The sequence below is a fragment of the Saccopteryx bilineata genome, chromosome 8 (assembly GCF_036850765.1).
Source record: "Saccopteryx bilineata isolate mSacBil1 chromosome 8, mSacBil1_pri_phased_curated, whole genome shotgun sequence".
Lineage (NCBI taxonomy): Eukaryota > Metazoa > Chordata > Mammalia > Chiroptera > Emballonuridae > Saccopteryx > Saccopteryx bilineata.
In genome coordinates, this window is record NC_089497.1 from 26,383,408 (window position 1) to 26,410,963 (window position 27,556).

The 27,556-nt window shown below is 38.4% G+C and overlaps 2 protein-coding genes across 3 annotated transcripts in view; both read left to right on the forward strand.

Annotated features, from left to right (window-relative positions):
- The window catches only part of EPHA6 (EPH receptor A6), a 903,626-nt gene that overhangs the window by 704,665 nt on the left and 171,405 nt on the right, over positions 1–27,556 (forward strand). For both annotated transcript variants that reach the window (XM_066240843.1, XM_066240844.1), the window contains 2 exons: positions 8,959–9,084; positions 27,285–27,346. In XM_066240843.1, the coding sequence (XP_066096940.1) occupies positions 8,959–9,084; positions 27,285–27,346 (188 nt within the window). The remainder of the gene's footprint in view (positions 1–8,958; positions 9,085–27,284; positions 27,347–27,556) is intronic.
- LOC136311648 (endogenous retrovirus group K member 113 Env polyprotein-like) overlaps positions 9,365–27,556 on the forward strand; it is a 284,697-nt gene continuing 266,505 nt past the window's right edge. The window contains exon 1 of the mRNA XM_066240795.1: positions 9,365–9,414. The gene's annotated coding sequence lies outside the window, so the exon portion shown is untranslated. The remainder of the gene's footprint in view (positions 9,415–27,556) is intronic.

A 27,556-nucleotide genomic window follows, 5' to 3' on the forward strand; every position in this document is an offset into this window, starting at 1 on the left:
GCAGAGCGATGCCCCGGAGGGGCAGAGCATTGCCCCCTGGTGGGCAGAGCATTGCCCCCTGGTGGGCAGAGCGTCACACCCTGGTGGGCGTGCCGGGTAGATCCCGGTCGGGCGCATGCGGGAGTCTGTCTGTCTCTCCCCATTTCCAGCTTCAGAAAAAAAAAAAAAAAAGTCAAAAGTAAAACAATAATGGGTCCATGATTGTTAATTATATTTGGTACTGAGAAATATGCACGGTGATTAGCTGTGCAAGTAGGTAAAGAGAAAAATACTAATTTAATTGTAGGCATATTTTGATTTATAAGAATTTAGGGCCCTGATTGGTTGGCTCAGTGGTAGAGCATTGGCATGGTGTGTGGATGTCCCACGTTCAATTCCCAGTCAGGGCACACAGGAGAAGTGACCATCTGCTTCTTCATCTTCTTCCCCCCTCTCCCCCCCCCTTTCTTCCACTCCCACAGCCAAGACTTGATTGGTTCGAGCATATCAGCCCTGGGTGCTGAGGATGGCTCCATGGAGCCTCTGCTTCAGGCACTAAAAATAGCTTAGTTACAATCATGACCCCATGTGGATCCTGGTTGGGATGCATGCAGGAGTCTATCTCTCTGTCTCCTCTCCTCTCACTTGGAGAAGAAAAGAGAAAAAATAATTTAGAAAATTAGCAAAATTCTGTAATTGCGTCTTTGGCTTAGCTTGGCTGGAGTCATTTCCTTAAAATAATAATGTTATACCAAATATTATTTGATTTCTTATTTTGTACTAGAAATACATGTCATGGTACCAGGTGAAAAAAATAGGTGTCTCAATAACTATTTACTGAATAAATGAATAAGACCATGAATTAATAACAGAATAAATAAGTCAGTTATTCATGAGTAGAATAGTTCTCTTTCACATTCTAAACCTAATAGAAAATTAACTCTAGTCATTAGAAAGTGGCTATTGGTCTAGGAATTTAAGCAGGCAGAATACTTTCTTAAATCCTCACAAGAATCCTTAAGAAGCAATTTCCCACTTTTCATTCAATCATTTATTTACTCACTTATTCAACTTGCATTTATTGAAACCCTGCTCTCTGCATCTGCTGATCAAGTTAGAAGAGACTATTAGGCTTCCAGCTGGCCCGCCGCATAGATCATAATATGGCAGGAATATTTTCTCTACCAAACTAGACAGAACAGCTTAGTTTTCCTTAGACTATATGTTATTATGTAAAGAGACCCAAAGGGGAGGTCTCCATGGAGTAAAAGATGCATTTTCTCAATGCCTACCATGAAACTGGCTCTTCTTACTATTGTTGGTCTTCCTCGCTGGTGATGTAATTGTTAGAGTCTGATGTTTCATCCACCATCATAGAAAACCAGGAAGCATATGTTAAAACAAAATTCTTCTCTCCTGATGTAAAGCTATAAGTTATTGTAACAAAAATAGAAGAGATGGGGGCTTGTTTGGGGGGGGGGTAAAGGTGTTATATTGAATGAGACACTTGAATCCATAGTAACACAATTAATTTTAAAATTTAGCCTGACCAGGCAGTGATGCAATGAATAGAGCATCAGCCTGAGGTCCTGAAGACCCAGGTTCAAAATCCTGAGGTTACTGGCTTGTGTGTGGGCTCATCAGCTTGAGCAGAGGGTCTCTGGCTTGAGCATGGGAGTATTGACATGACCCCGTGGTCACTGGTTTGGATCCAAAGGTCGCTGGCTTGAGTCCAAGGTCGTTGGCTTCAGTCCAAAGTCACTGGTTTAAGCAAGGGGTCACTTGCTCTGCTAGAGCCCCCCAGTCAAGGCAAATATGAGAAATCAATCAATGAACAACCAAAGTGCTGCAACAAAGAATTGATGCTTCTCATCTCTCTCCCTTCCTGTCTATCTGTCCCTCTCTCTCTCTCTCTTGCAAAAAATTAATTTAAAAAGTGAAAAAAATAGAACAGAAAGATGCATAGATGAAAAAAACATGGGATATACATGTGTATTCAAAAAAATACAATGTATTTATTATAAAACAAAATATAAAAGGAATGAAGTTAAAGTACTTTGAAGTAATATTCATTTTATATATTAATAGTACAAAATTTATTAATTTAGGGTCTGATAAGTTCAATTTATTTTCTTTTTTTATTGACTTTAATGGGTTGACATTAATAAATCAGAGTATATATGTTCAGAGAAAACATCTCCAGGTTATTTTGACATTTGATTATGTTGCATACCCATCACCCAAAGTCAGATTGTCTTCCATCACCTTCTATCTGGTTTTCTTTGTGCCCCTCCCCCTATCCTTTCCTCTCCTCCCTTCCCCACCCCTTCCCCCCATAACCACCACACTCTTGTCCATGTCTCTTAGTCTCGTTTTTATGTCTCACCTATGTATGGAATCATGCAGTTCTTAGTTTTTTCTGATTTACTTATTTCACTCCGTATAATGTTATCAAGATCCCACCATTTTGTTGTAAATAATCCGATGTCATCATTTCTTATGGCTGAGTAGTATTCCATAGTATATATGTACCATATCTTCTTTATCGAATCATCTATTAAAGGGATTTTTGGTTGTTTCCATGACTTGGCCGCTGTGAACAATGCTGCAGTGAACATGGGGTTGCATGTGTCTTTACGTATCAGAGTTTTTTAGTTTTGGGTGTATATTCCCAGTAGAGGGATTGCTGGGTCATATGGTAGTTCTATTTTTAGTTTTTTGAGGAACCACCATACTTTCTTCCATAATGGTTATATTACTTTACATTCCTACCAACAGTGGGTGAGGGTTCCTTTTTCTCCACAGCCTTTCCAACACTTGCTATTACCTGTCTTGTTGATAATAGCTAATCTAACAGGTGTGAGGTGGTATCTCATTGTAGTTTTGATTTGCATTTCTCTAATAACTAATGAAGATAAGCATCTTTTCATATATCTGTTGGCCATTTGTATTTCTTCCTGGGGGAAGTGTCTATTTATTTTCATACTTGGCTTTAATTAATATTCACACCACATACAGGGACAATATATACATATAATGTTATGTATTTAAGGCCTGGTTAGTTGTCATATGGTTGTAAGTACATATTTTTAAAACTGTTTGCAATGACTTTTTATGATCTCTTTATAGATCAGAATAGATTATTCTTGTATTTCCATTGCAGTTGACAAAGCACTTATTTTAGGAGTTGAAGTCATGGAATTTTCATATTCTATGTCTTTGCATGTGCCATTATTACAGATTTCTTCATGTGTATTCAAGATTGAGAACCACTCTGTAAAGAACAGCATGGTTTTCTAGGATCAATTTCTTGGGCCAGATGAAATCAAGGCTCCACCCTAATTGTTCAAGTCCTTAAAATAAATGAATACTTTGGCATTTTTCTCACTGTTTTATTATTTGAACACATGATCTTCAAAATTCTTCGATTGCATACCTCTAACAATAAAAATGTTGGAGCACCCTCCATGGAGAATTATGAATATATTTTATTCATAATTTATTTCATATACATACATGTGTTTTAAGTTTCCAATTCTAAATTGTGTCTTTTTTTTTTAAGTGAGAGGAGTGGAGATAAGAGAGACAGACTCCCACATGTACTCCAACTGGGATCCACCTGGCAACCCCCATCTGGAGCCAATGCTCTAACCAACCAAGCTATCCTCAGCACCTGAGGTTGACACTCAGACCAACCAAGCTATCCTCAGTACCCCAGAGCCTACACTCAAACCAATAAAGCCAATGGCTGCAAGAGGGGAAGAGAGAGAGAGAGAAGAGGGAGAGAGGGAGGGGAAGAAAAGCAGATGATCAAGTCTTCTGTATGCCCTGACTGAGGATCAAACCTGGGATGTCCACATGCTAGGCAGACATTTTATTCACTGAGCCATTAGCCAGGGCCAATTGTTTGTCTTTAATTAAGCCTGTGTATTCTTTGTCCTCATATAGATCAAAATGAGTATCTGCAAAAATACAACCTAATGAAAACAATTGGAAAGAATCATATCTTAAAAGATCATATTATATGGATATTGCCCTCATTAAACATTTTGGTATCACAATTAAATCATTGATGCATTATCTTTAAGGAAGGGATTTCTTCTATTACAGATTAGTGTGTTTACATGAGTGGGGTAGTCTGCATTAAAATATCTAATCAATCTTTAGCTCACTTTCTTACCTAAAAAAGCTTTATTTTTATATTATCACTAATAATATTGTCTTATTTATGATCACTTACTTTAATTCTCACAAACAGTCCCATGAGGTAAGGTTAGTTGTTATTTTCATTTTACAGATGAGGAAAGTGAAATACAAGTTTATAGTTTGTCCTTCCTTACACAAATTCTTAATGATATCTAATTTCCAGTGTGAAGTTATTTCAGAGAGATTGCTGCAATATATATAAAATAGAATTTTGTTCGTAGAGTTTGTGTTAAATATATTTTATTATATTCTTTGAAAACTAGTTACTCTACAAACCAGATTATTTTTAGATAATCTGAGTAATCAATATCCTCCATTAATTGATCAAGCCAGATGTGAGAATACAAGCTATATCAACTTTTTTCACATTGTGGTATTATAACATGACCTATTGACTAACAATTTTTTCTTTAAGGTTCTTTACTTTTATACTATGTTTCTTGATAGGGGCTACTAGCATTTTAAGAGAGAATTCTCCTTTGTACAGGTAGTATACTACTTATTGCAATGCCTTTAGCATTCAGCCTGACCCTTACCCACTAAACAACAATATTGTCTTTCTCCACTCACAATTTTCAATACTCACTGAGGGGCATTGAGAACCACTGAGCTAATAAAAGACAGATAAATCTCTGACTCATGCAGCCAATGACTTACATTAATTTACCTTACCCACTAATTATGTAATAATGTCTATTGTCCATCTGATATCTGTAACTGTTTGAAATTTTAAATTTTATCAGAGTAGGATTACCAGATTGAGCAAATAAAAAGTCAGGATGTTGACCCTGACCAGCTGGCTCAGTGATTGAGTATTGGCCCAGTGTGTGGAAGTCCCAGGTTTGACTCCTGGTCAGGGCACACAGGAGAAGCAACTATCTGCTTCTCAACTCCTCCTCCTCCTCCTCCTCCTCCTCCTCCTTCTCTCTCTCTCTCTCTCTCTCTCTCTCTCTCTCTCTCTCTCTCTCTATTTTTCTCTCTTTCTCTCTTACCCTCCCATAGCCATGGCTCAATTCGAGCAAGTTGGCCCTGAGTGCTGAGGATGTCTCCATGGCCTCACTTCAGGCACTGAAATAGTTCAGTTGCTGAGCAATGGAGCAACAGCCCCAGATGGGCAGAGCATTACCCTGTACAGGGCTTGTCAGGTGGATCCCAGTTGGGGTGCATGCAGGAGTCTGTCTCTCTGCCTCCCAGCCTCTAAGTAAAAATAAATAAATAAATAGAAGTCAGGATGCCTAGTTATCTGGCAATTCTAAATTAGAAACAATACAATGCTAAAATCACACTCTGGTCTCTCTTTAACCCACCAACTCAAGATCACTAGCAAACTGGAAACAAGTATTTGAATTTGAGATTTAGAAAAACATGTTGGCCTGGCAGCTTGGCTCAGTGGATAGAGTGTCATGCAGACATCTGCATTCGATCTCTGATCAGGGCACATGGGAGAAGTGATCATCTGCTTCTCCCCCCTCCCCCCCGTCCCTTCTCTCCCTCTTCCCCTCTCACAGCCAGTGGCTCAGTTGGTTTGAGTGTCAACCCCAGGTACTGAGGACAGGTCAGATGATTTGAGCATTGTCTCCAGATGGGGGTTGCCAAGTAGATCCCAGTCAGGGTACATGTGGGAGTCTGTCTCACTATCCCCTTCCTCTCACTTAAAAAAAATTTTAAGTGACATATCTTATATTTCAAGCTTATAATGACTAGAGGAATACTCTCATCACATAAAAATCTAATTTATATTAACAAATAATTAGTCTACTAAATGTAAAAACAAAATAATCATAAAAATTTATGTTTCTTCTGCTACAGATATTGGACATTGTTTATTCTTCAGCTATGATATAAATGATTAATATATTCCACAATTACTTTTAAAAAATCCAAAGAGAGTTAGCAACTTAAGAAGTAGAGTAAATCAGACTGAAATTATTTAATCCAAAAAGGTTCATGAACTTAATTTCTTGTGGAATAAGAGCTAAGGGGATCATAACAAAGAATAATTTTACTTTTCCTGATTGAATTATGAAAACTTAGAGCCGCATGTTTCATACAATCTCTATTGATATGACTGACCTTAAGATAAGGCATCATTATCACATCATATGTATTCATGTATACCAGTTTTTCTGTTTGTCTGTTTCAGATATAAGAAAAAAAATGACAGTTCTTTAAGGAAGACATTTCATAACGAATAAAAGCTCTTTTACCTCATAGTAAAGAAACAGAGCAAAGCCATTATGACAGAGGCCGCAAGTTTAGGAAAAGGAAAGCTACTATTAAATATGACAGGCTGTCACAACCACAAAAAAAGTCATCAGTGTAATCATGGCAATAAAATTATATTTGTAGTTAGTTTCTTTCAAGGAGCTAAAATAATGGAAATCTTTTCAAAGGTAACAATTTGGAATAATGTTGGCAAAAATAGCAAAAACTCAGATAAAAGTCCCGAAACATGAAGCGTATTAACACTGCTCTCTACATGCTTTTGTTTTACTTTAAATTTCCTTTTAAGATAATCGCACTTACATCCCTTTTGGTTTTCTGTGTCTGTTTATGTTATTCTTTCTCCTTGTGCTTTAGTATTTTTAACCAGGCATCCTATTACTTGGCTTCAAAATATCCATAATCAGCTAAAATTGGATTATTTTTGCTTTTCACGGCACACAATAAAATCTGAATTTCCCATAATTATTTTCCCAGTTGTAAAAATCACCATTTCTTTTGCAACTTTAAATAAGAATGCAGTCTAAATATATGATATAATTATCTCCACCTGGTATTTGATGAAATTCCTTCCATATGAGCATTTTTTTTTCAGACAGTAACGAAGCGCATAAACACACATTAACTTTGCGCCCAGTGGTAAACATCCCAGGCAGTAGCAAAGGAGAAAGTAGTTTCACTGTTCGGTGACAGTTGTCCCACCACAGCTGTGGCCTACTGCTCGGCACTTTGCCACATCTCTTCATGTGTAAAGAACTTCAGCCCATTAAAACACTCTCTGTAATGTTGCTTTCATAAATACATCTCTAAAGACCTACAGAAAGGCCGGCCTTTCGTTGGTAACAAGTTTCTCCACAGAAGCAAGATATGTAACGGGTGGTACACCAGATCTCTTTAATCCTGGTCAAAGTTCAAAGAAACCTCACATTTTAACTCATTTTAGGTGCAAAATTTGTGTCGAGAAACAGCGAAGTCTCCTCAGAAAGAAAGGACTTGCTCGGTCTGAGCATGGGAAGAGAGATCTCTTAGGTCTCTGTATATGAACACTGCTGATCCTGACAGGGTTCAGAAATCTCAAATGAGACGCATTTCTTAACAGCTATCAGTGTAACTTGTTAGACTGTCATTTTGATATAAATTTAGAATACCATATCAACACTAGTGTTGCCTCTGCACTGATCCTGCATATATATTAAATTTTCTTCTGAATGATTTTAGTGGTTTAAAGGTCATCAGAATACCAAAATAATAATGTTACTACAACTCCGAAGTACGGGGTTTCTAGTTCATATTCAGAGGAAAGCAATCTCTCAAGTAAGAAGTGGCTCATTATTTATTTCTAATCAATGGTGGGCAGGTTTTTGTCGCGGGAGTCCATCAGCTGCGTGCTGTCACTATCTCTCCACAGGCCTCAGTGCGCTGCTCTGTAAAATGATAATTTTTTGATAGGATGATCTCTAAAGTCCTTTTTCACTGTGACATTCTTTTATTCTTTGATTCATTATATAATTCTATGGATAAATTTCTAAATAGTTTAAGTGTTTTTTTTCTTCACAATTTCCTTTTTAAAAATAGAAAGCATGTGGTTCTACCTTTGCAAACTCTCATGTCTTGTCCCAAATAGAAAAGTATAACAAATTAAGTAAGTACAGTGTATGTTATTTTCCTTCCCACTCTTTTTTTTTTTTTTTTTTTTTTTTTTTTTTGTATTTTTCTGAAGCTGGAAACGGGGAGAGACAGTCAGACAGACTCCCGCATGCGCCCGACCGGGATCCACCCGGCACGCCCACCAGGGGGCGATGCTCTGCCCCTCCGGGGCGTCGCTCTGCCGCCACCAGAGCCACTCTAGCGCCTGGGGCAGAGGCCAAGGATCCATCCCCAGCGCCCAGGCCATCTTTGCTCCAATGGAGCCTTGGCTGTGGGAGGGGAAGAGAGAGAGAGAGGAAGGGAGGGGGGTGGAGAAGCAAATGGGCGCTTCTCCTATGTGCCCTGGCCGGGAATCGAACCCGGGTCCCCCACACGCCACGCCGACGCTCTACTGCTGAGCAAACCGGCCAGGGCCCCTTCCCACTCTTTCAAAAACATGTAATTACTGTAAAGTACAAGAAGTTGTTTTCATTTTAAACACTAATACTAATAGATCTAGAGTAAAGCGCTGTTCCTTCTTGTGCAGCATAGATCTAAGATACTGAGTTTGTGGCTATTTTCTGCATATCTATAACTCATGCTGACATGAATTTTGCAAACAGACAACACCAATAACTTGCATTTATATCCCTTTTGTCAAATGTAGCTTTATGAATTTTATTTTAGCATTTTGTAGCTTCTACACTCTCCTTAGTTGTAACTAAAAGTTTCCTTTAAAAAAAAACTAGGTTGTTTTTTTTTTAATTTATGAATAAAAACCCATTCCATTTTTTTTTAAATTTCATAGCTTCCTTGTAAGGTTGATTGATGTCTTTGTTAATTATAGGTTTTATTTCAATTAAATTATCAACAACTTTTTCACAAAGAAGACTTTAAGTAATGTCAATTTTTATCTCTTCAAAGGGTCCTTCCCGGCCATTGGGGTGGAGACGTTCTGCCCCAGCTTCCTGAGGGCAGGATTCTTAAATAGCATCCAGGCTCCGAATCCAGTGCCTGGAGGAGGATCACTGCCCCCCAGGATCCCTGCTGGTAGGTACTTTGAGTGAAAATTTCTGCCACCATACATGACAGTAGGACTGTGCTCACACTTGATAGATCCACAGTACAGAAATAAGTATTTCTAAAATACATTGTTGAAAGAAATGCAAGTAACTTTTTTTAAAGATTTTATTTATTCATTATAGAGAGGGAAGAGAGAGAGAGAGAGAGAGAGAGAGAGAGAGAGAGAGAGAGAGAGAGAAGGGGGGAGGAGCCAGGAAGCATCAACTCCCATATGTGCCTTGACCAGGCAAGCCCAGGGTTTTGAACTGGCAACCTCAGCATTTCCAGGTTGACACTTTATCCACTGCGCCACCACAGGTCAGGCCAACAAGTAACTTTTTTAAATGCCGTAACCACATTTGTGATACCCAATGCTGTGAAAATGGTATACAGAAAGTGGAGGAAAAACTGGTAACCTGAGCACCCAGTCAGCACAGTGCTGCCTCTTCTTTAAAGAAAGTTTTTACACAAATAAAACTAGAGCTTCACATCCCAAATGTGTAACTCAAGAATAAAAAAAGGATGAACTGAAACTCCTTTGCCACTTAGTGATTAAACAGAGATTTAACTAAAGTTTCTTTTCACTAAAGAAAAATAATTTGAGGAAAAGCTAGAAAGTAGCAAATTTGGAAGAAATTTTTGAGAAAGAAAATTAATATGCATTTCTCCCTAAAAATAACAACCTGACCAAAGCCATATTCTATCAATGAGAGAAACAAAATATAGGCTATTGAACATTTTTAAATGCAATTTTCAAGTTTAGTAAATCAGTTTATGGATTATCCATGGTATGATTATAATCACAAACTGTTTTCTCTGTCATTTTATAAAATGTCCAGCTGCCTTTCTCCCTTGTACCAGAAGGTTGTATTTTTCTGATATGAGAAACAGGGAGGCAGAGAGACAGACCCCTGCATGCGCCCGACCAGAATCCACCTGGCATGCCCACCAGGGGGTGATGCTCTGCCCATCTGGGGCATTGCTCCATTGCAACTGGAGCCATTCTAGCACCTGAGGTGGAGGCCATGGAGCCATCATCAGTGCTGGGACTAACTTTGTTCCAGTGGAGCCTTGGCTGCAGGAGGAGAAGAGAGAGACAGAGAGGAAGGAAAGGGGGAAGGGTGGAGAAGAAGATGGGTACTTCTCCTGTGTGCCCTGGCCCACTTTATATTTTATATGTGTCTTAGCAAAATAGCATTAGGATATTGATTTAGGGAGTTTTTTATTATAATTCTTATCTTTTTATCATAATTAATAATTATGCAATAAATTATGATGATGCCAATATATTCAGGAAGGCTGGCCCAGCCTTCAGTGTACTGGGAACAGTTAGAAGACTGGTAAATCCAATAAAATCAAAATCCCAAAATGCGTATTTCTTGCATTTCTGAGCAAAATTACACCAACAAAGCCCAAGATTATCACATTGACAGTTTTCTTCTGCCTTTTAATTATGCTTGCCTACTTAATTAAAACATACAAAAAGTAACAAACTGTAAATATGCTTTAATGCTATTTAGTTTTACCACTAGATAGTTACTGACATGGTTAGAGGCTTTGTCACCAACCAAACCACAGTAATAGAGTAAAAACCAAAATTATGTCAATTAAAAATTAGCAATTTTAATTCTAATGAGTGTTTGCCAGCTTTATTCTCTCCCTAGAAACAAAAAGGATATCAGTTGTACAGGAATTTTGCTGTTGCAAATATAAAAATGTAGCTTACGTATATATTGTTAATATCTCAGTGATGAATCGGTGATTTGTACTGTAATGGCTTAATTCCTAACTCTCAATGACAGATCTTGGTGGATTAAGGTATGTTCGGCAGAAATTACTTAAGGAAGTTCAGTAATGACTTGAATTAATCAACATCACTGATTTAAAAAAATAATAACCCTTGTTGCTTAGCCAGAGAACAATAGAACAAGCCGGTGTTTCCACAACACAGAGGCAGGAACAACATTCCAGAGAGGAATCTAAATGAACACTCTAGCTTCTATTCTTCAAGAGGCTTTCAGCCAAATTTGCCTCTAGCTTTCATGGAAGAGAAAACTCAGTTCAGTTTTCATGACTTAAATATAAATCAAGTGATATAAAATTGCTTCATAAAAAGTTTATAGATCTAAACTTGTTTCTGTTCCCTTAAACTGAAGTTAACTCACTTTTCCTGACTTATATAACTCTAATAAGTGATCCTTATAAACTTTCTGTACTTTTCAGTAATGACTGCTATGATTTCCATGGTAATTTTTATCCTCTTCCATTCAACTATCGCTTGTTTCCTGAGAATTTTCTTTTATACTTTTGTAATGGAATTAAGCCATAGTCATGAATTTTCATTGTTTCATATTTAAAAAAAAAAAACCTCAAGTATTTCTCTGCCATACAGTAGCTAAACTGATGATCCTTGAAGTTTGCACGAGCAGTTTGAGCACAGTTAGCGGTTCTTCCCTTGACCTATCCCATGGCACTATAAAAATTTGGCCAAAGTTTGATATCCACTTGGCAGTAATTAGTTTGCTTTCTCTCAGCTGACTCTATGTCACAGCACTTTGAGGGTTCCTGAAGATATGTGCTGTGTCCTTCAAAGAATCACAAAACCTGTCCTAATGATGGTGCTAATTTACACTAACTGAAATTATAGAATTATTGAATCAGGAGACCCAGAAATCTCCAAGCCTGAAATCAATATTTATGTAACAGTTGTCAATTATTCATGCTATTTACATTCAGCCCTTTATCTCCAAGGGTTTTGCATCCATGGATTAAACCAAGTACGGATGGAAAATATTTGAGAAAAAAAACATCCCAGGAAGTTCCAAAAAGCAAAACTTGAATTTTCCACACACCAAGCACTATGCTAAATTCTATATGCTATGTAGGGTCTATGCAAATGCAACTCATTTTATATAAAGGCCTTGAGCATCCATGGATTTTGGTTTCTTGGTTGGAGAGGAGGAGTGGGATCAATTCAGTACAGATTCTGAGGGATGACTGTAAACTTTCTCATTTCTAGAAAGATCTAGTAAAGGCTTGTTATTTTTAGTTTCAAATACAAAAACACATCAGGAAGTAGTTGGCTGAAAGTTGAATAGCAAGTATATTCACATAATTAATGCAATGCCTTTCATAGAGTAGTCACCCAATGAAGTAAGAAAATCACAAGAGAGAAGAGAAGAATGAAAAGTGGAAAGAGAGGGGAGAAGATTGCAGAGAAGAGAAGGAGATAGGGAAAGAAAGAAAAAATTAGAATGATAAAACTGAAATTATATTTTTAATATCAAAGTCTTTCCTACTGTATTTTTCCCCATTAAGATAAAATTCTATTTCTTTGATTTTAATTAAAAAAATCAATTATTTAACAAAAAATGGGCCCTGGCTGATTGGCTCAGCAGTAGAGTATCAGCCTGGAATGTGGACCTCCTGGGTTTGATTCCGGTCAGGACACACAAGAGAAGCAACCATCTGCTTCTCTACCCTTCCCGCTACTCTCTCTCTCTCTTTCTTTCTCTCTCTTTTCCTCCCACAGCCATGGCTCAAATGATTCAAGCAAGTTGGCCCCGGGATTGAGGATGGCTTCATATCCTCACCTCAGGCACTAAAATAGCTCAGTTGCCAAGCAACAGAGCAGCAGCCCCTAATGGGCAAAGCATCACCCAGTAGGGGCCTTGCCAGATGGATCCCAATCAGAGCACATGCAGGAGGCTGTCTCTCTGCCTCCCCACCTCTTAATAATAATAATAATAATAATAATAATAATAATAATGAAAGAATGAATGAATGTTTATTCTAAATATGTTATCAGGCATATACTCTAAAATGATAATAAGCTTGCTGTCTTTGCTATTTATAGTTATTTTTTTATTTAATTCTGTAGTCAAACAGTACTTAAAAGTGGGATAGATAGAACATTTTAATATGCCATTGACTTTTTTTTTTTTAATTTTTTTTTTCATTTTTCTGAAGCTGGAAACAGGGAGAGACAGTCAGACAGACTCCCGCATGCGCCCAACCGGGATCCACCTGGCACGCCCACCAGGGGCGAAGCTCTGCCCACCAGGGGGCGATGCTCTGCCCATCCTGGGCATCGCCATGTCGCGACCAGAGACACTCTAGCGCCTGAGGCAGAGGCCACAGAGCCATCCCCAGCGCCCGGGCCATCTTTGCTCCAGTGGAGCCTTGGCTGCGGGAGGGGAAGAGAGAGACAGAGAGGAAAGCGCGGCGGAGGGGTGAAGAAGCAAATGGGCGCTTCTCCTGTGTGCCCTGGCCGGGAATCGAACCCGGGTCCTCCGCACACTAGGCCGACGCTCTACCGCTGAGCCAACCGGCCAGGGCACCATTGACTATTTATTATACATAAGGTCTTAGACTGAAGACTCACTTTATGACAGACTCTACGTCTACCAAAATATTTTATACAATTGAGGGTTTTACATGCTTAACATACACAAATGAAAGCAGAGAAAGTCAATGACAAATAAAATTTTGCAATAATAACAACGGAGCAATATATGGAAATTTTACTGGTTTGGTGTTCTATGTCACTTTACAATAATTATCTGCCATCACATGGTATCTGAAATTTACTTAAAATCTAAAAATTACTATGTATCTTAAAAACAAAACCTATTTATAAAATATAAAAGAATATTTATTAGCTGATGATTACTTAGAAAATGGTATCCTAGGTTGAGTATGATTTGGATCAACAAAATTCTAGTTTGCATTTTTCTGTCAGTTTTCAGTCACTTGTGGGACACTGGAAAAGAATATTTTCCACTAATAAAGTAACTCATATATGTAGATTGGATTCCAGGCCAAACTGAAACATAGCCTTAAACCAACAAGCTTTGTCAATTTTAAGTTAAGCCTGTGAAAGAGGAAACAATGAAAACAGGCAGCATGTGGGATTTAGAAATGGATGAATTCTGAGAAAATAAAATCAATATTTAAAATCTCCTTAATACTTCCTTTGCGATTAGTCTCGGAAGCTCGCTCATTTTGAGGGGCTGTTCTTCCAAAGCACCATCTCAGCTTGTCTGCCTGTTCTTTAAATAGAGTGCTGTAACACCTCTTTTGATATTTTGATATTTTTACCTAAGATTCTTTCTGTGTCTGACACGTGTTAGGGTCACAGTAAATGGCAAAGATGGAGTGACTAGTTGTCTTCACATTATGGCTTTGGCAATACCGCAGGACCCCTCTGCCTACACGGAATCAAAGAGCAGGAGAAATTTGAACACATAGGGATTCAAAAATGAGATCTGCAAACACTAAATATATACTTAATAATGAAATTTAATATTATTTATTTCTTTCCCCATTGGAAAGAGATTTGGATGTGCCTTAAACTCAAATAGCCAAACCTTTATTTAATATCCTCATTACTGTCCCCTGACTAGCGATGTTCGGAAATGAATTCACAATCCAGTTTTCTATAAACCAGCAACAGATCCATGTAGACCACTTGTATAGCAAAGGGCTTACAATACTGAGCCAATAATAAAATGTCTTCCAAGTCTTTTAACAATAATTATGAATATTTTTATAGTTCATGCAAAACCCTATCTGATATAGAATCAGAGCAATTATTGCATGTATTATATTATTTTCAAGTCAGATGTGGTGCTTTTTTTTTTATTCAGAAGGCATGTAGTTTAGATGTTAGAAATAAGCCAGGAATGGCAAATAAGATTGGAGCTGCAGAGAATCTAGGGCCTAGTGAATATATTATCAGGTTTTGATGCAGGTAGAGGACTGCAGAAGACAGTACTGCAAATAAGCAAAACTAGGTGGCAGGTGTGGGAGGGATATACAAAGAATTAAGGAAAATTGGCATGAACTCAATACGCCAAGGGAAATCAAACTGCAGTACAGAAAAATAAAAGTAAACCATTTTATTTCTTCATATGCTCAGGCATTCTAAAAAAAGTCAGTAACTTCAGTTTAGGTTCACAATTTGACATTTCAAAATTAATCGCTTTTGACAAGACATGTTCTGTTGACTTGTTCTTCTGAGGATGGTTATCCCTTTTATATTTTTGTAGCAGTCATGACAATTTGCCTATTTTGTATTTAACAAAATATTGTATAATAAATATACATAAAAGAGACAGTGGTTTACTTTTTAGTAAAAGATATTCGGGGGGGGGGAGGAAATCTTCTTTAATTGAAAGTTGTATATTTTACACATTTCGGCAGTTGAGAATGTTGCCAGTTACCCTGAACGGGGTGTATGTGGATGAGTGTTTGCACGTACCTACTTAAACCATAAGCTAACTATCAAAGGAATAGGAAAATTGGATTCAATTTGCAAAGTAGATCCTGAATAAATGATTCAAAAATGTAAACTGTGGTAAAAAGAAAAACTCATCCGGATTCCTCACTCCAGGTTTCTTTATTCCTTGTCATTTGTGTGACTTCAAGCCCCGACAGGCCCCTCAATACCTTTCGGTGCGGTTTCCCTTAGAGAACTCTCCTTTTCAAAAGTTTGTGCAGCTGCAAGCTTCAGCAGGAAACCCTGCAGAGCGGCAATGATTAGAAAACTAGCTCAGGGACTCTGGGGCAGGACTGGGCGGAAGACCAAGATTATTCTATTTCAGGACTCAGGAGAGGAGTGAGGAGAGAGAGTCACTGATAAAATGACAATGAGAACACACCCAGCCAGCAGAAGCACAAGGAAGGTGACATGAGTGAGTGTACTTAGTTGTACACCCAACAAGCATCCCCTTTCAGATACTGGCAACACTGTTAATGATAGGTTCGACAGTCGTTTCAGAACATGTTCCGGATGTAGGAAAAGCCTCTCGCGCCAGCACAGAGGGGCTAGCCAGACAGTGTCGAGGGGGCACCCCGTCTGCTTTCTCTAGTGTTTTAAGTCAGTGAGTTTCAAAATGCATGCAGATCGTCCTTTGGTTCTTTGACTTAGGTGAGGAGAAATACACAGAAGGTTACAAAACGGTTTAAAACTTAAGACAGCTTGAAAGTACCACTTGGTATAAGAAAAGTCAAGATGGGGCCCTGGCCGGTTGGCTCAGCAGTAGAGCGTCGGCCTGGTGTGCGGGGGACCCGGGTTCAATTCCCGGCCAGGGCACATAGGAGAAGTGCCCATTTGCTTCTCCACCCCCAACTCCTCCTTCCTCTCTGTCTCTCTCTTCCCCTCCCGCAGCCAAGGCTCCATTGGAGCAAGGATGGCCCGGGCGCTGGGGATGGCTCCTTGGCCTCTGCCCCAGGCGCCAGAGTGGCTCTGGTCGCGGCAGAGTGACACCCCGGAGGGGCAGAGCATCGCCCCCTGGTGGGCAGAGCGTCGCCCCTGGTGGGCGTGCCGGGTGGATCCGGGTCGGGCGCATGTGGGAGTCTGTCTGACTGTCTCTCCCCGTTTCCAGCTTCGGAAAAATACAAAACAAAAAACAAAAAAAAAAAGAAAAGTCAAGATGGGAACATTTATAAGATTGAAGGTATAACTTTATAAGATTTAAGGTATAACTTGAACATTCAGATAACATTCAGTTTATAAAAACTTTAATCATTGTAGAGTTTTACAAGTTTAAGAACTCCTGTGGACAGATGGTCCTGATACTGGGGAATAGGTCTTGAACTCAGATTCCTTATGGATTATACTTTCTCTCTTGCCAAAAATAACATAGACCCTCTTCCTCCAAGAAAATGGATATGAAAAAATACATGAAAAATATTAAAAGGGCCTTTGAGTAATCTCCTAATTTTTATAAGTTCTTTTCACTTCTCTACTACCAGTCTCTTTAACAATGTTAGCCTTTGACCTTAGCTATGTCTTCTCATTAGCATAAATGCTTCTTTTATCTTACTAGAACATGACTCTTTCTAAATGTTTGCATACACTTTTAGGGGGGTTCTGGAACCCTGAAATCCATAAATGAAGAATCGCATGTTCTTAAAAAGTCATTGTTCTATATATACAGTTATAGCTAACTGACATAGTGAGCATCATCATCTTTATGTAAGACCGACGGTGTGTTAAAAAAAAAATAATAATACAGGGCTGCAGGATGCATTTGATATCAAGGTCCTGAACATTTACAAAGAGAATTTCTTTTCTTTTTTTTTTTTTTTACTGCCAGAGAGACATGAAAAATCTTAAAAGAGCCTTTGAGTAATCTCCCAATTTTTTCTAGTTCTTTTTACTTCTCTATTTTCAGATTCTTTAAATCGTTTTAGCCTTTGATCCCAGCTCTGCCTTCTTACTAGCACAAGTGCTTCTTTTATCTTATTATCATCCGAATAAGTTCAAGTCCTAAAAAATCTGGATCATATATATAGTATATGACTGCTTAAATTCTCAGCTGAGAACGTATTTCCCCCCCGGAGACCCTCTTGCTTTTACTATTACAAATTGTGCCATCTACGTATTTTGGTCCTATGCAAAGAAACTATCGACACTTTGAAGAGATGCTTCCAAGAATTTGTTTCTCACAAAGAAATATTCTGGAAGGCTTGGCACAGCTTGCTCAATTAGCTGAGTCTCCATGTGAATCGGCATTTCATCTTTGTGCCGGTATGTTGTGTCGTGTGTCTCTGCCTTAACTGCAAACGTGACAAGGAACAGCTGCTCAAATGCCCCTTCCTCTTCAGAGAACCACGTGGATGCCCACAGGGCAGCATGCACACCCTAGTGAGCGACGGGGGCTACTTAAGAACATGAGTAAGGTGGGGATAGGGCAGCGCTGTCACAAGCATGTCTCATCTCAGCGTTCCTTCTTTCACCTTACAAGACAAAGCAGAGTGGAAGTTGCCCGCCGGCACAATGTTGGCTTTTCATAGTTCTGTTCACAGAACTCTTACAGGCAGTGTATTTAGCAAACTTGAATTTAAAAAATGAAAATTAAACCTCTCACAAGAGTTGCAGAAAAGATGAAAAAAAAGTAACATTTTTCATGGAAGGGAAAAAAAAGGAAAGTAGTTAATAGTTTCATTTATATCATATGTATGATGCATTTAACAAATATTTTCTCCATTATAATTAAAATCTCACCATAAATAACATATGAAGTTAATATACATTCAGTATATCCTGTCTAGAGCTTTTTTTTTTCCTTTGGATTAGTGAATGATACAAAAGACCGAAGACACTTTTGAAGCCAAAAGTAAAGCAGAGGATTTGAAACAGTTCTGGAAAATATGATATTTATACTTTCTCCCATATGCTTTAGAACTCTTTTTGGAGACATTTAGGATATGTTAATAGTTTCCCCAGTGTTTTCCCCAGAGGTTTTGCAGAAACATCACAGGCTACTCCTAAATGTTCTCATCTATACCTTTTACAAGTGAAATTTCAACTGGTAAAAGTTCTGTCCTTTGAATCCATATATATATATATATATTTTAGGATAATTCAAAATAAATTGATTTGTAAAGGAACCTTAAAATCATTGTCATAAACTGAAATTGGGAGGTGGGGAAAGCAAAATCTAAAGGTTTTCTCCACCAAATGTCCAGAGCACGTATTTGCTGTTCGTGTAGATACCATAGGACTTTATGGGGCTTTAAAATCCTAGAGCTGGCCCTGGCCGGTTGGCTCAGCGGTAGAGCGTCGGCCTGGCGTGCGGGGGACCCGGGTTCGATTCCCGGCCAGGGCACATAGGAGAAGCGCCCATTTGCTTCTCCACCCCCCCCCTCCTTCCCTCTCTGTCTCTCTCTTCCCCTCCCGCAGCCAAGGCTCCATTGGAGCAAAGATGGCCCGGGTGCTGGGGATGGCTCCTTGGCCTCTGCCCCAGGCGCTAGAGTGGCTCTGGTCGTGGCAGAGCGACGCCCAGGAGGGGCAGAGTATCGCCCCCTGGTGGGCAGAGCATCGCCCCTGGAGGGCGTGCCGGGTGGATCCTGGTCGAGCGCATGCGGGATTTTGTCTGGCTGTCTGTCCCCATTTCCAGCTTCAGAAAAATACAAAAAAAAAAAAAATACAAAAAAAAAAATCCTAGAGCTTCTCAGAGACAAACATACTTGGGAGCAACACAGCGCCCATTTCATAAGGCCCCTCCAGGGTGTGTTTCTAAGACAAGGCATTAAGATTTAGGGTAATACTTTGTGTTCTCCAGATTACTAATGGAGACCCAGGTTGCTTGAACTCTCAGTGCATCTGTAATCTTTTTTTTTTTTTAAGTAAGTAAAAGACAGGGAAGCAGAGACAGACTCTTGCATGTGCCCGGACCAGGATCCACTCAGCAAGCCCTCTATGGGAAGATACTTTGCCCATCTGGGGCCACTGCCCTGTTGCTCAGCAATCAAGCTATTTTAGTGCCTGAGGCAAGGCCATGGAGCCATCCTCAGCACCCAGGCTAACTTGCTGAAACTATTTGAGCCCTGGCTGCAGAAGGAGAAGAGAGAGAGAAGGCAGAGGGGTAGGGGTGGAGAAGCAGATAATTGCTTCTCCTGTGTGCCCTGACCAGGAATTGAACCCAGGACTTCCACATACCAGGCCGACACTTTATAGCTGAGCCAACTGGCCAGGGCCTGTACACTGGTAATCTTATCTGTTAAACTGAACTATTAATTATATTCACCACCAGGGTTGAGATGAGGACTAATAAATTAGCACATGTAAAACCTTTAGAACAGTAATTAGCAAATCGAAGAACTTAGTTTTTAAAGTCAGTAATTATTAACATCTGTGCTGATTTAGATATAGTATCTATTTTTAAATTATTTACACAAAAGGTTTTCACAGGAAAAGTCAAGGACAAAGGCACCATAAAATTATTTATCTGATATACAATTTAATTAAGTTTCAACTTATATAGTTTTTCAAGTCATGAGAAAATTCTCAGATGTGTTTTGTTCATTGCCACCTACTGGTAATTAAAGTATTGATTATTGCATAATCAATTATATCTTTCATAATAATTATAATGCAAAAAGTCAAAAATCAAATAATTTCAAAATATGTGTTTTTAATTTGATCATTGTTATATTACTTTTATAAGTATGGAAGTGATAGAAAATCAAAAAAGCCATTTATTTAAATTTGTTATTAAAGTTTTACAATATGGTTAGTGTCTTATAAAGACACATTCTAATATCAGGCATCTTTGGCAATGAATTCTCTTGTCAATGAGACACTTCTAATTGAGAAGAAATCTTTTTTGCCCAGGTGGCAATTTTCAGTAGAAAGAAAGAATGTTGAGTATTACTAAAGTAAATGGCTACAGATGATATGACACTGCTCTCTGGAACTGGCAGGAAAATTGTGTTTTGTTTCTTTAGCCTCAAACCTTTTATGCACTCTAGAACAAATCTAGATTAAGAAGTGCTAGTGCTTTCATAATGCAGATTACTCCTAATTTCTGCTCAGCTGGTTTATCACTAAAAAAATGATTTATTCTTCAACATTTCTCCAATTTAATCTCGATATTTAAAAAAGCAAAATAAGGAAAGAGAACCAAATCAACATAGTTATATGGTTTTAGGAGTTTCAAAGAGCTCTAAAGTTAAAATCAAGTCCAGATTTACCATAAGACCAGTTGTTACTGGTACAAATCTGTAGATAGAGTATAAAAGATATAGCATACCTTGTTAGATAGAAATATGAATCTACTTTTTATAGAAGCTATTACTAAAATACTGCATATCATTGTATGTTATTTATAGAAATAATATATGCATTTTAATTATTTTATTCTAGAAGTAACTATTTTGTTCATTAAAGCAACTTCAAGCCTATTGATTTCAGGAATATAGGATTTAAAAGGACTTTTAAGATCGTAAAGAAAACTCCTAACTATATTGACATTAGTCATTTTCAATAGTGAACCTTACCTCTGAAAGATACTTTTTAGTTTAGGATTAAACATCTAGTCAGTAATGTAAAATATAATATTTCCATTTACCCATTCATTCTTTTAGTTGTTATGGGGAGATTTAATACTTAGGACCAGATATATTCTCTGTATTTTAAACACATCTGATTAAAGTTTATACTTCAGGCAATGAAGGAGGTTAAATTATGTAATAATTTGTAATCTGCAGATATACAACTGATGAATATATAGTATACAGATGAGCATACTAAGGCAGTGAGATAACACTGAGTTATGTAAGCTCACTTGCCCAGAGTAGAAAAAGTCTTCAGTGTCCTGCTATCTGACTCTAATCCCACAACGTCGAACTACACTGTGCTGAGTGTGCAGTACACAAGGAATAAAGGAAATGACCGTTCCAATTTGTCTGGGACATGAGAATTTCAGTGCTAACACCAGGAATTTACAGTATCATATAAATAACTTGCAGTCATTTTTACTTTCCTATAGGATATAAAAGAATGTTCATGTCCATACCATACTACAGTAAAATATGAAAATGATCCATTTTTATAAAATGATTTTTGCTATAAACAAATATAAGAAGCATGAAGCAGATAATTGTGCACACAAGGCAAAGAAAATAAATGTACAGTACTATTTTTGTGTGCCAACTATTGCTAGATACTGTACTAATTATATGCTTTCTCTGCTAAGCCTTAGAGAAATCATATGTAGTCTATAATATTATCTTCATTTTATGGATGCAAAAGCTGAGAGAGCTAAACTTGCCCAAGATCATGCAGCTCCTAGGTATCCGAGCTGAAGTTTGAATACTGTTTTTTCTTTAAAATCATATGTTTTACAATGCAAATAATTTAGGATTTATTAATTTGTCATTTGATTATTTAAGAACCTCTTTCTTGGCCTAAAATTATTTCTAGAGAACACCATTATATTTGTGTTTCTTCTGACATTTTATCCAAAACATAAAATTGAATACCTACTCCTTTTTTTTAAATGAGAGAAAGAGAAAGAGAGAAAGCAAGAGACAAGAAGAGAGAGAGAGAGATGAGAAGCATCAACTTTATAGTTGCAGCACTTTGGTTGTTCACTGATTGCCTCTCATATAGGCCTTGACGGAGGGTAGGGGGGAGGCAGGCCTCAAGCCAAGCCAGTGACCCCTTGCTCAAGCCAGCAACCCTAGGCTTCAAGACAGCGACCTTTGGGCTCAAGCCAGAGATCTTGGGATCATGTCAATGATTCTGCGCTCAAGCCAGTGACCCCATGCTCAAGCCAGCAACCTTAGGCTTCAAGCCAGCGACCTTTAGGCTCAAGCCAGAGATCTTGGGATCATGTCAATGATTCTGCGCTCAAGCCAGTGACCCCACGCTCAAGCTGGCAAACCTGTGCTCAAGCCAGAGACCACCAGGTTTCAAACCTGGGACCTCGGAATTCACTGTATCCACTGTGCCATTCCAGTCAGTCGAGTAACTAGTCTTGTGACTAGCTCTGCGCTCAACAGTGAATTTAAAGAGAAAAATTAAACACAAGTCCTGACCTCAACGGCACTTTCGAGTGGGAGGCAGACACCTACCTAGTTGACAACAACACCATACCAGAAGTGTTATAGAATTGTTTGATTATGATATAAAGGGAGGAGAAAGGAAACGAAGTATACAATTCTACAAGTGGAGATACTGAGAAGGCAGTCTTCCAAAGAAAAGAGGAAGTTACAAGTAGAATCATACTTAGGGGATTATGAGTTACCTAAAGAATTTGAAAAACAAAAGTGAGGGGAAGAAGAGGAGGTAAAAGATGACACTAGAAATAAAGGTAAAGGAGAGATTATGAAGGAATTTTTTTTTGTATTTTTTTTTATTAAATTCAATGCAGTGACATTGATAAATCAGGGTACATATGTTGAGAGAAAATATCTCTAGATTATTTTGACATTTGATTGTGCTGTATACCCCTCCCGCAAAGTTAAATTGTCTTCTGTCACCTACTATCTGGTTTTCTTTGTGCCCCTCCCCTCCCCTAACCCCTCTCTCCTTCTTCACCCCATCCCCCCTCCCCCAACCCCCCGCCCCTGTTGCCATCACATTCTTGTTCATGTCTCTGAGTCTCATTTTTATGTCCCTTCTATGTATGAATTCATCTCAGTTTTTTTTCTGATTTACTTATTTCACTCCGTATAATGTTGTCAAGGTCCATCCATGTTATTGTAAATGATCCGATGTCATCATTTCTTATGGCTGAGTAGTATTCCATAGTATATATGTACCAAAGTTTTTTAATCCACTCGTCCTCTGACGGACACTTGGGCTGTTTCCAGATCTTCACTATTATGAACAATGCTGCCACAAACATGCGGGTGCATTTCTCCTTTTCGAGCCGTTCTATGGTGTCTTGGGGTATATTCCTAAAAGTGGGATAGCTGGGTCAAAAGGCAGTTCAATTTTCAGTTTTTTGAGGAATCTCCATACTGTTTTCCACAGTGGCTGCACCAGTCTGCATTCCCACCAGCAGTGCAGGAGGGTTCCCTTTTCTCCACATCCTCGCCAGCACTTATTCTGTGTTGTTTTGTTGATAAGCGCCATTCTGACTGGTGTAAGGTGATATCTCGTGGTTTTAATTTGCATTTCTCTAATGATTAGTGATGTTGAGCATTTTTTCATATGCCTATTTGTATTTTTATGAAGCTAGAAACGGGGAGACAGTCAGACAGACTCCCACATGCACCGGACCAGGATCCACCCGGCACGCCCACCAGAGGGCGACGCTCTGCCCATCCGGGGCGTCACTCTGTCGCAACCAGAGCCACTCTAGCGCCTGGGACAGAGGCCAAGGAGCCATCCCCAGTGCGCCTGGGCCATCTTTGCTCCAATGGAGCCTCGGCTGCGGGAGGGGAAGAGCGAGACAGAGAGGAAGGAGAGGGGGAGGGATGGAGAAGCAGATGGGCGCTTCTCCTGTGTGCCCTGGCCGGGAATCGAACCTGGGACTTCTGCATGCCAAGCCGACGCTCTACCACTGAGCCAAACGGCCAGGGCCAGATTATGAATTAATTTAATTGCTAAGCAGTTCAGACTTTAATCCTGCAGCAAACAATGCAGTAAGTAAAACGGTCTTTAATGGAGGGTGGACCATTAGCCCTTTGTAGTAATTGACTGTTAGCTTATTTTTATCTCTCCTCTCACTCTGAAGTCCATGAGAGTATGGACCTTGTAGTGAGTGAGGATGTTTCTCCAGGAACCAGAATGATATATAATAAGCATTTAAAAAATATATATTTGATTAATAAAATTATACAGGTTTAAGGTATACAATTCTGTAATACATCATCTGTATATTATATTGTGTCCACCACCTGAAGTCAAGTCTCCTTCCGTCACCATTTCTCCCCCTGTACCCTCTTCTACTTCCCTCCCATGTCCTCTAATCATCACCATATTGTTGTCTAAATAATATGGTTTTTTTCCTTTGCTTAATCCCTTCACCTTTTTCACTCAGCCCCCGTTTTCTGTACCTATGAGTCTCTTTCTATTTTGTTTGTTAGTTTTTTAATTAGATTATAAATATAAGTGAAATTATATGGTACAAGGTCACCCCAATAAGTTTAATAAAAATTTAAAATATTGATATGTATATATCTTTGATATATTACAGAATGTTCAAAATAATGGCTGTACAAGCATTAGCAAGTTATAATTAGTAAACAGTCATTGTAATAAGTCCAGAAAAACAAACCAAGTTAGAATATGGGCAGTAATAATTTTCTCTAGAATCAGCACAACTGAATAACTTCAGGACTAACGGGTTTGATAAAATAAGAAGTTCAATATTATAGTAGTGTTTGTTTTGTTTTTTTCTTTTACATTCTGGAGTGCTGTGAGATGAGATTATTAGGGAGAGAAGCAAATTGGGAGCTAAACCTGGCAGTATATGTAATACCAAAAGGAAAGGCAAAGATTGAACAAGTCTAGGTGATAAAGACAACTGATGGATCACAGGGCTGGTTAGGAAAGACCAGGACTGACTAACAAAGCCTTGCAGGGGTCGTTAAACTTTTTATAAAAACCGCCACTTTTGCAGTGCTGGTCAACTTGGTCCCTACCGCCCACTAGTGGGCGGTCCAGCTTTCATGGTGGGCCAATCGCAGCGCTGTTTGGTTGAGTGGTGGTCTATAAATAGTCCTGAGAGCCCCGTGGCATAAAGGGTAAGAGTTGAAGTTCTGAGACAGACTGCCTAACACTTCCACTTCCTAGCTGTTTGACTTGAGGCAAGTAATTTAATATTCTATACCTCAATTTCCTTATCTGTGTAATAGGGATAATAATGGTATAGTAAATATAAGTGAAGTGCTCATAAACTCTCCTTATTCTAATAAGACTAACATTCTTAGGGAGAAGATACTTTTTCAAATATGCTTTTTATAAACTATATATGTTTCTGTAACAACAATAGGCAAAGTAGGTTGTAAAGTTGTGACTATGGGCAGAAGAGGTCAGCAGTCATTGAAGTAACTCAACATTTCCCCTTAACATCCATAAACTATTATAGTTCTAACTGGAATATTGGTCTCAGTCAGAATTTTTATATTTATATATGAAGATGAACTTTTATTTTTCTCTACCTTGCTAACCATGTGTTTGCAGCAAGCTGCTGTCTCTAAGCTTGTTAAAACCAATGGCCAAATAAATGATTTCATAACAAACTTTCAGATTTAAAACCTGACCTTCTGGGTCACTGCCTACGATAGTGCTGACAGTTGTTCACTTGACCTCAATATTTAATGATAAAGTTCTTTATCTGTATTTAGGTGGAATTAATAACTTTAAGGAACATTATAGAAATCCAACAAAATGGATGTCTTCTTTTGGTTCTAATTCTATGCATGATAAATTGGGAACTTTATTACTAGATTTACCCTTTAGCACATCTTTCTTTAAAATATAGATTCAGCTCTAAAAATCTAGCATTTGCAGACATTCTACTAATTTGTTACCATCACCTTTTCTAACCCAAAAGGCTTTAAGTTCGTAAAAGGGACATGAATTATAACATGAGACCTAATATTTCCATGATTGGCACATGTACTTTGTACTCATGAGGGAAAATTCTGTGCATAGTGCAGATTAAATTGCTAAAATATTCCAATGAAAAGCAAGAAATATAGAAGTAACAAAGTAAATGTCATACATATTTATTTCAGGTGAATAATATTTTTATTCATCTGAAATGAGTTTATCTCTTAAGCTTGGGAAGTTGGGCAGAACAAATAGATTATTTTCTTTGAAACAAATCAAAGTTATTTATTTCTAATGTTCTACCTAACAGAAGCATTAGGGACTGTAACTATTGCAAATAGATATGATAAGAAAGAAATGATGTTCTGATTTTAGCTTTTGCACTAGACTATGAAATTAGTTACTTATTTTTCATGTACTGCCATCATTGTTTTGTTGATCTAATCTGGGTCCAATAAAAGGATGATTAAGAATTATTACAGATTCTGCCAGCTTTGTAGCATTCATCAATCTACTGATATTTTTCTACTTAATTTTTTTTTTAAGCAAGAGAGATAGGAAGGGAGAGAGATGAGAAGCATCAACTCATACGTTGCTACTCATATGTGCCTTGACTGGGAGGCTCAGGCTGAGCCTGTGACCCCTTGCTCAAGCCAGCCCTTGGACTCAAGCCAGTGACCTTTGGGCTCAAGCCAGCAACTGTGGGATCATTTTGATGACCCCATGCTCAAGCCTGTGACCCCACGCTAAAGCTGGTGGCCCCACGTTCAAGACGGATGAGCCCTCACTTAAGCCATTGACCTCAAGATGTTGAACCTGGGTCCTCAGAGCCCCAGGTCAACGCTCTATCCATTGTGCCACCACCAATCAGGGAGGGAAGAAATTATGAATCTCTATTTTCTTCTCTGCCTTAGGAATATTTCAGAAATGCTCAGTCTCGTGTAATTCAGCCATAGTTACTGCACCACTACAGGAGAAGCTGGACCACAACTGCATGAAGCAGCTACAGTAACAGTTGAAACCCTGGCTTTGGCTTGTTGATTATCTTTTAAGGAAAAGCGCAGGACAAAAAGAACATAATAATCTAAAAAACAAAAACAAAACAAAACAAAAACAAGCAATTGCACAGGCTTTAAAAAAGGAAGTACTTAATTCCTTTGTAATTTATATTGTAATTCATGTATAGCATATTGTAAATAATGCTCTAAAGAAATGGAGAGATGCCTATGTATAATATGAGTACTTTAATAGAAGCATGTTGGGAAGTGAAATTCCTAGTAAAAAAAAAAAATACAAATGATCGAGCTGCCACAGCTGGCACTCCCGAAGGGCAGCACACATTTCTGTAATAGCTCTAATGCGCTGTGTTCCCTTGCTCTCTCTGCAGGCCGACCAGTAATGATTGTGGTGGAATACATGGAGAACGGATCCCTAGACTCCTTTCTGCGGGTGAGGTGTTTTTCCTCTGATGGTATTTAAGTGAGCTATTCTGAGTTCTAGATTTAAATCATATATCAGAAATTAACTTTTGCATAATGATATTCATGGATTTTTCTATGAAGAACAGCAAGCAGCATTTTCTCTAGGGTCCATTTCTTTGATACTGTGATATATTACACTACAGTTACTAAGGGGGGAGCATAGACACATAATAATATA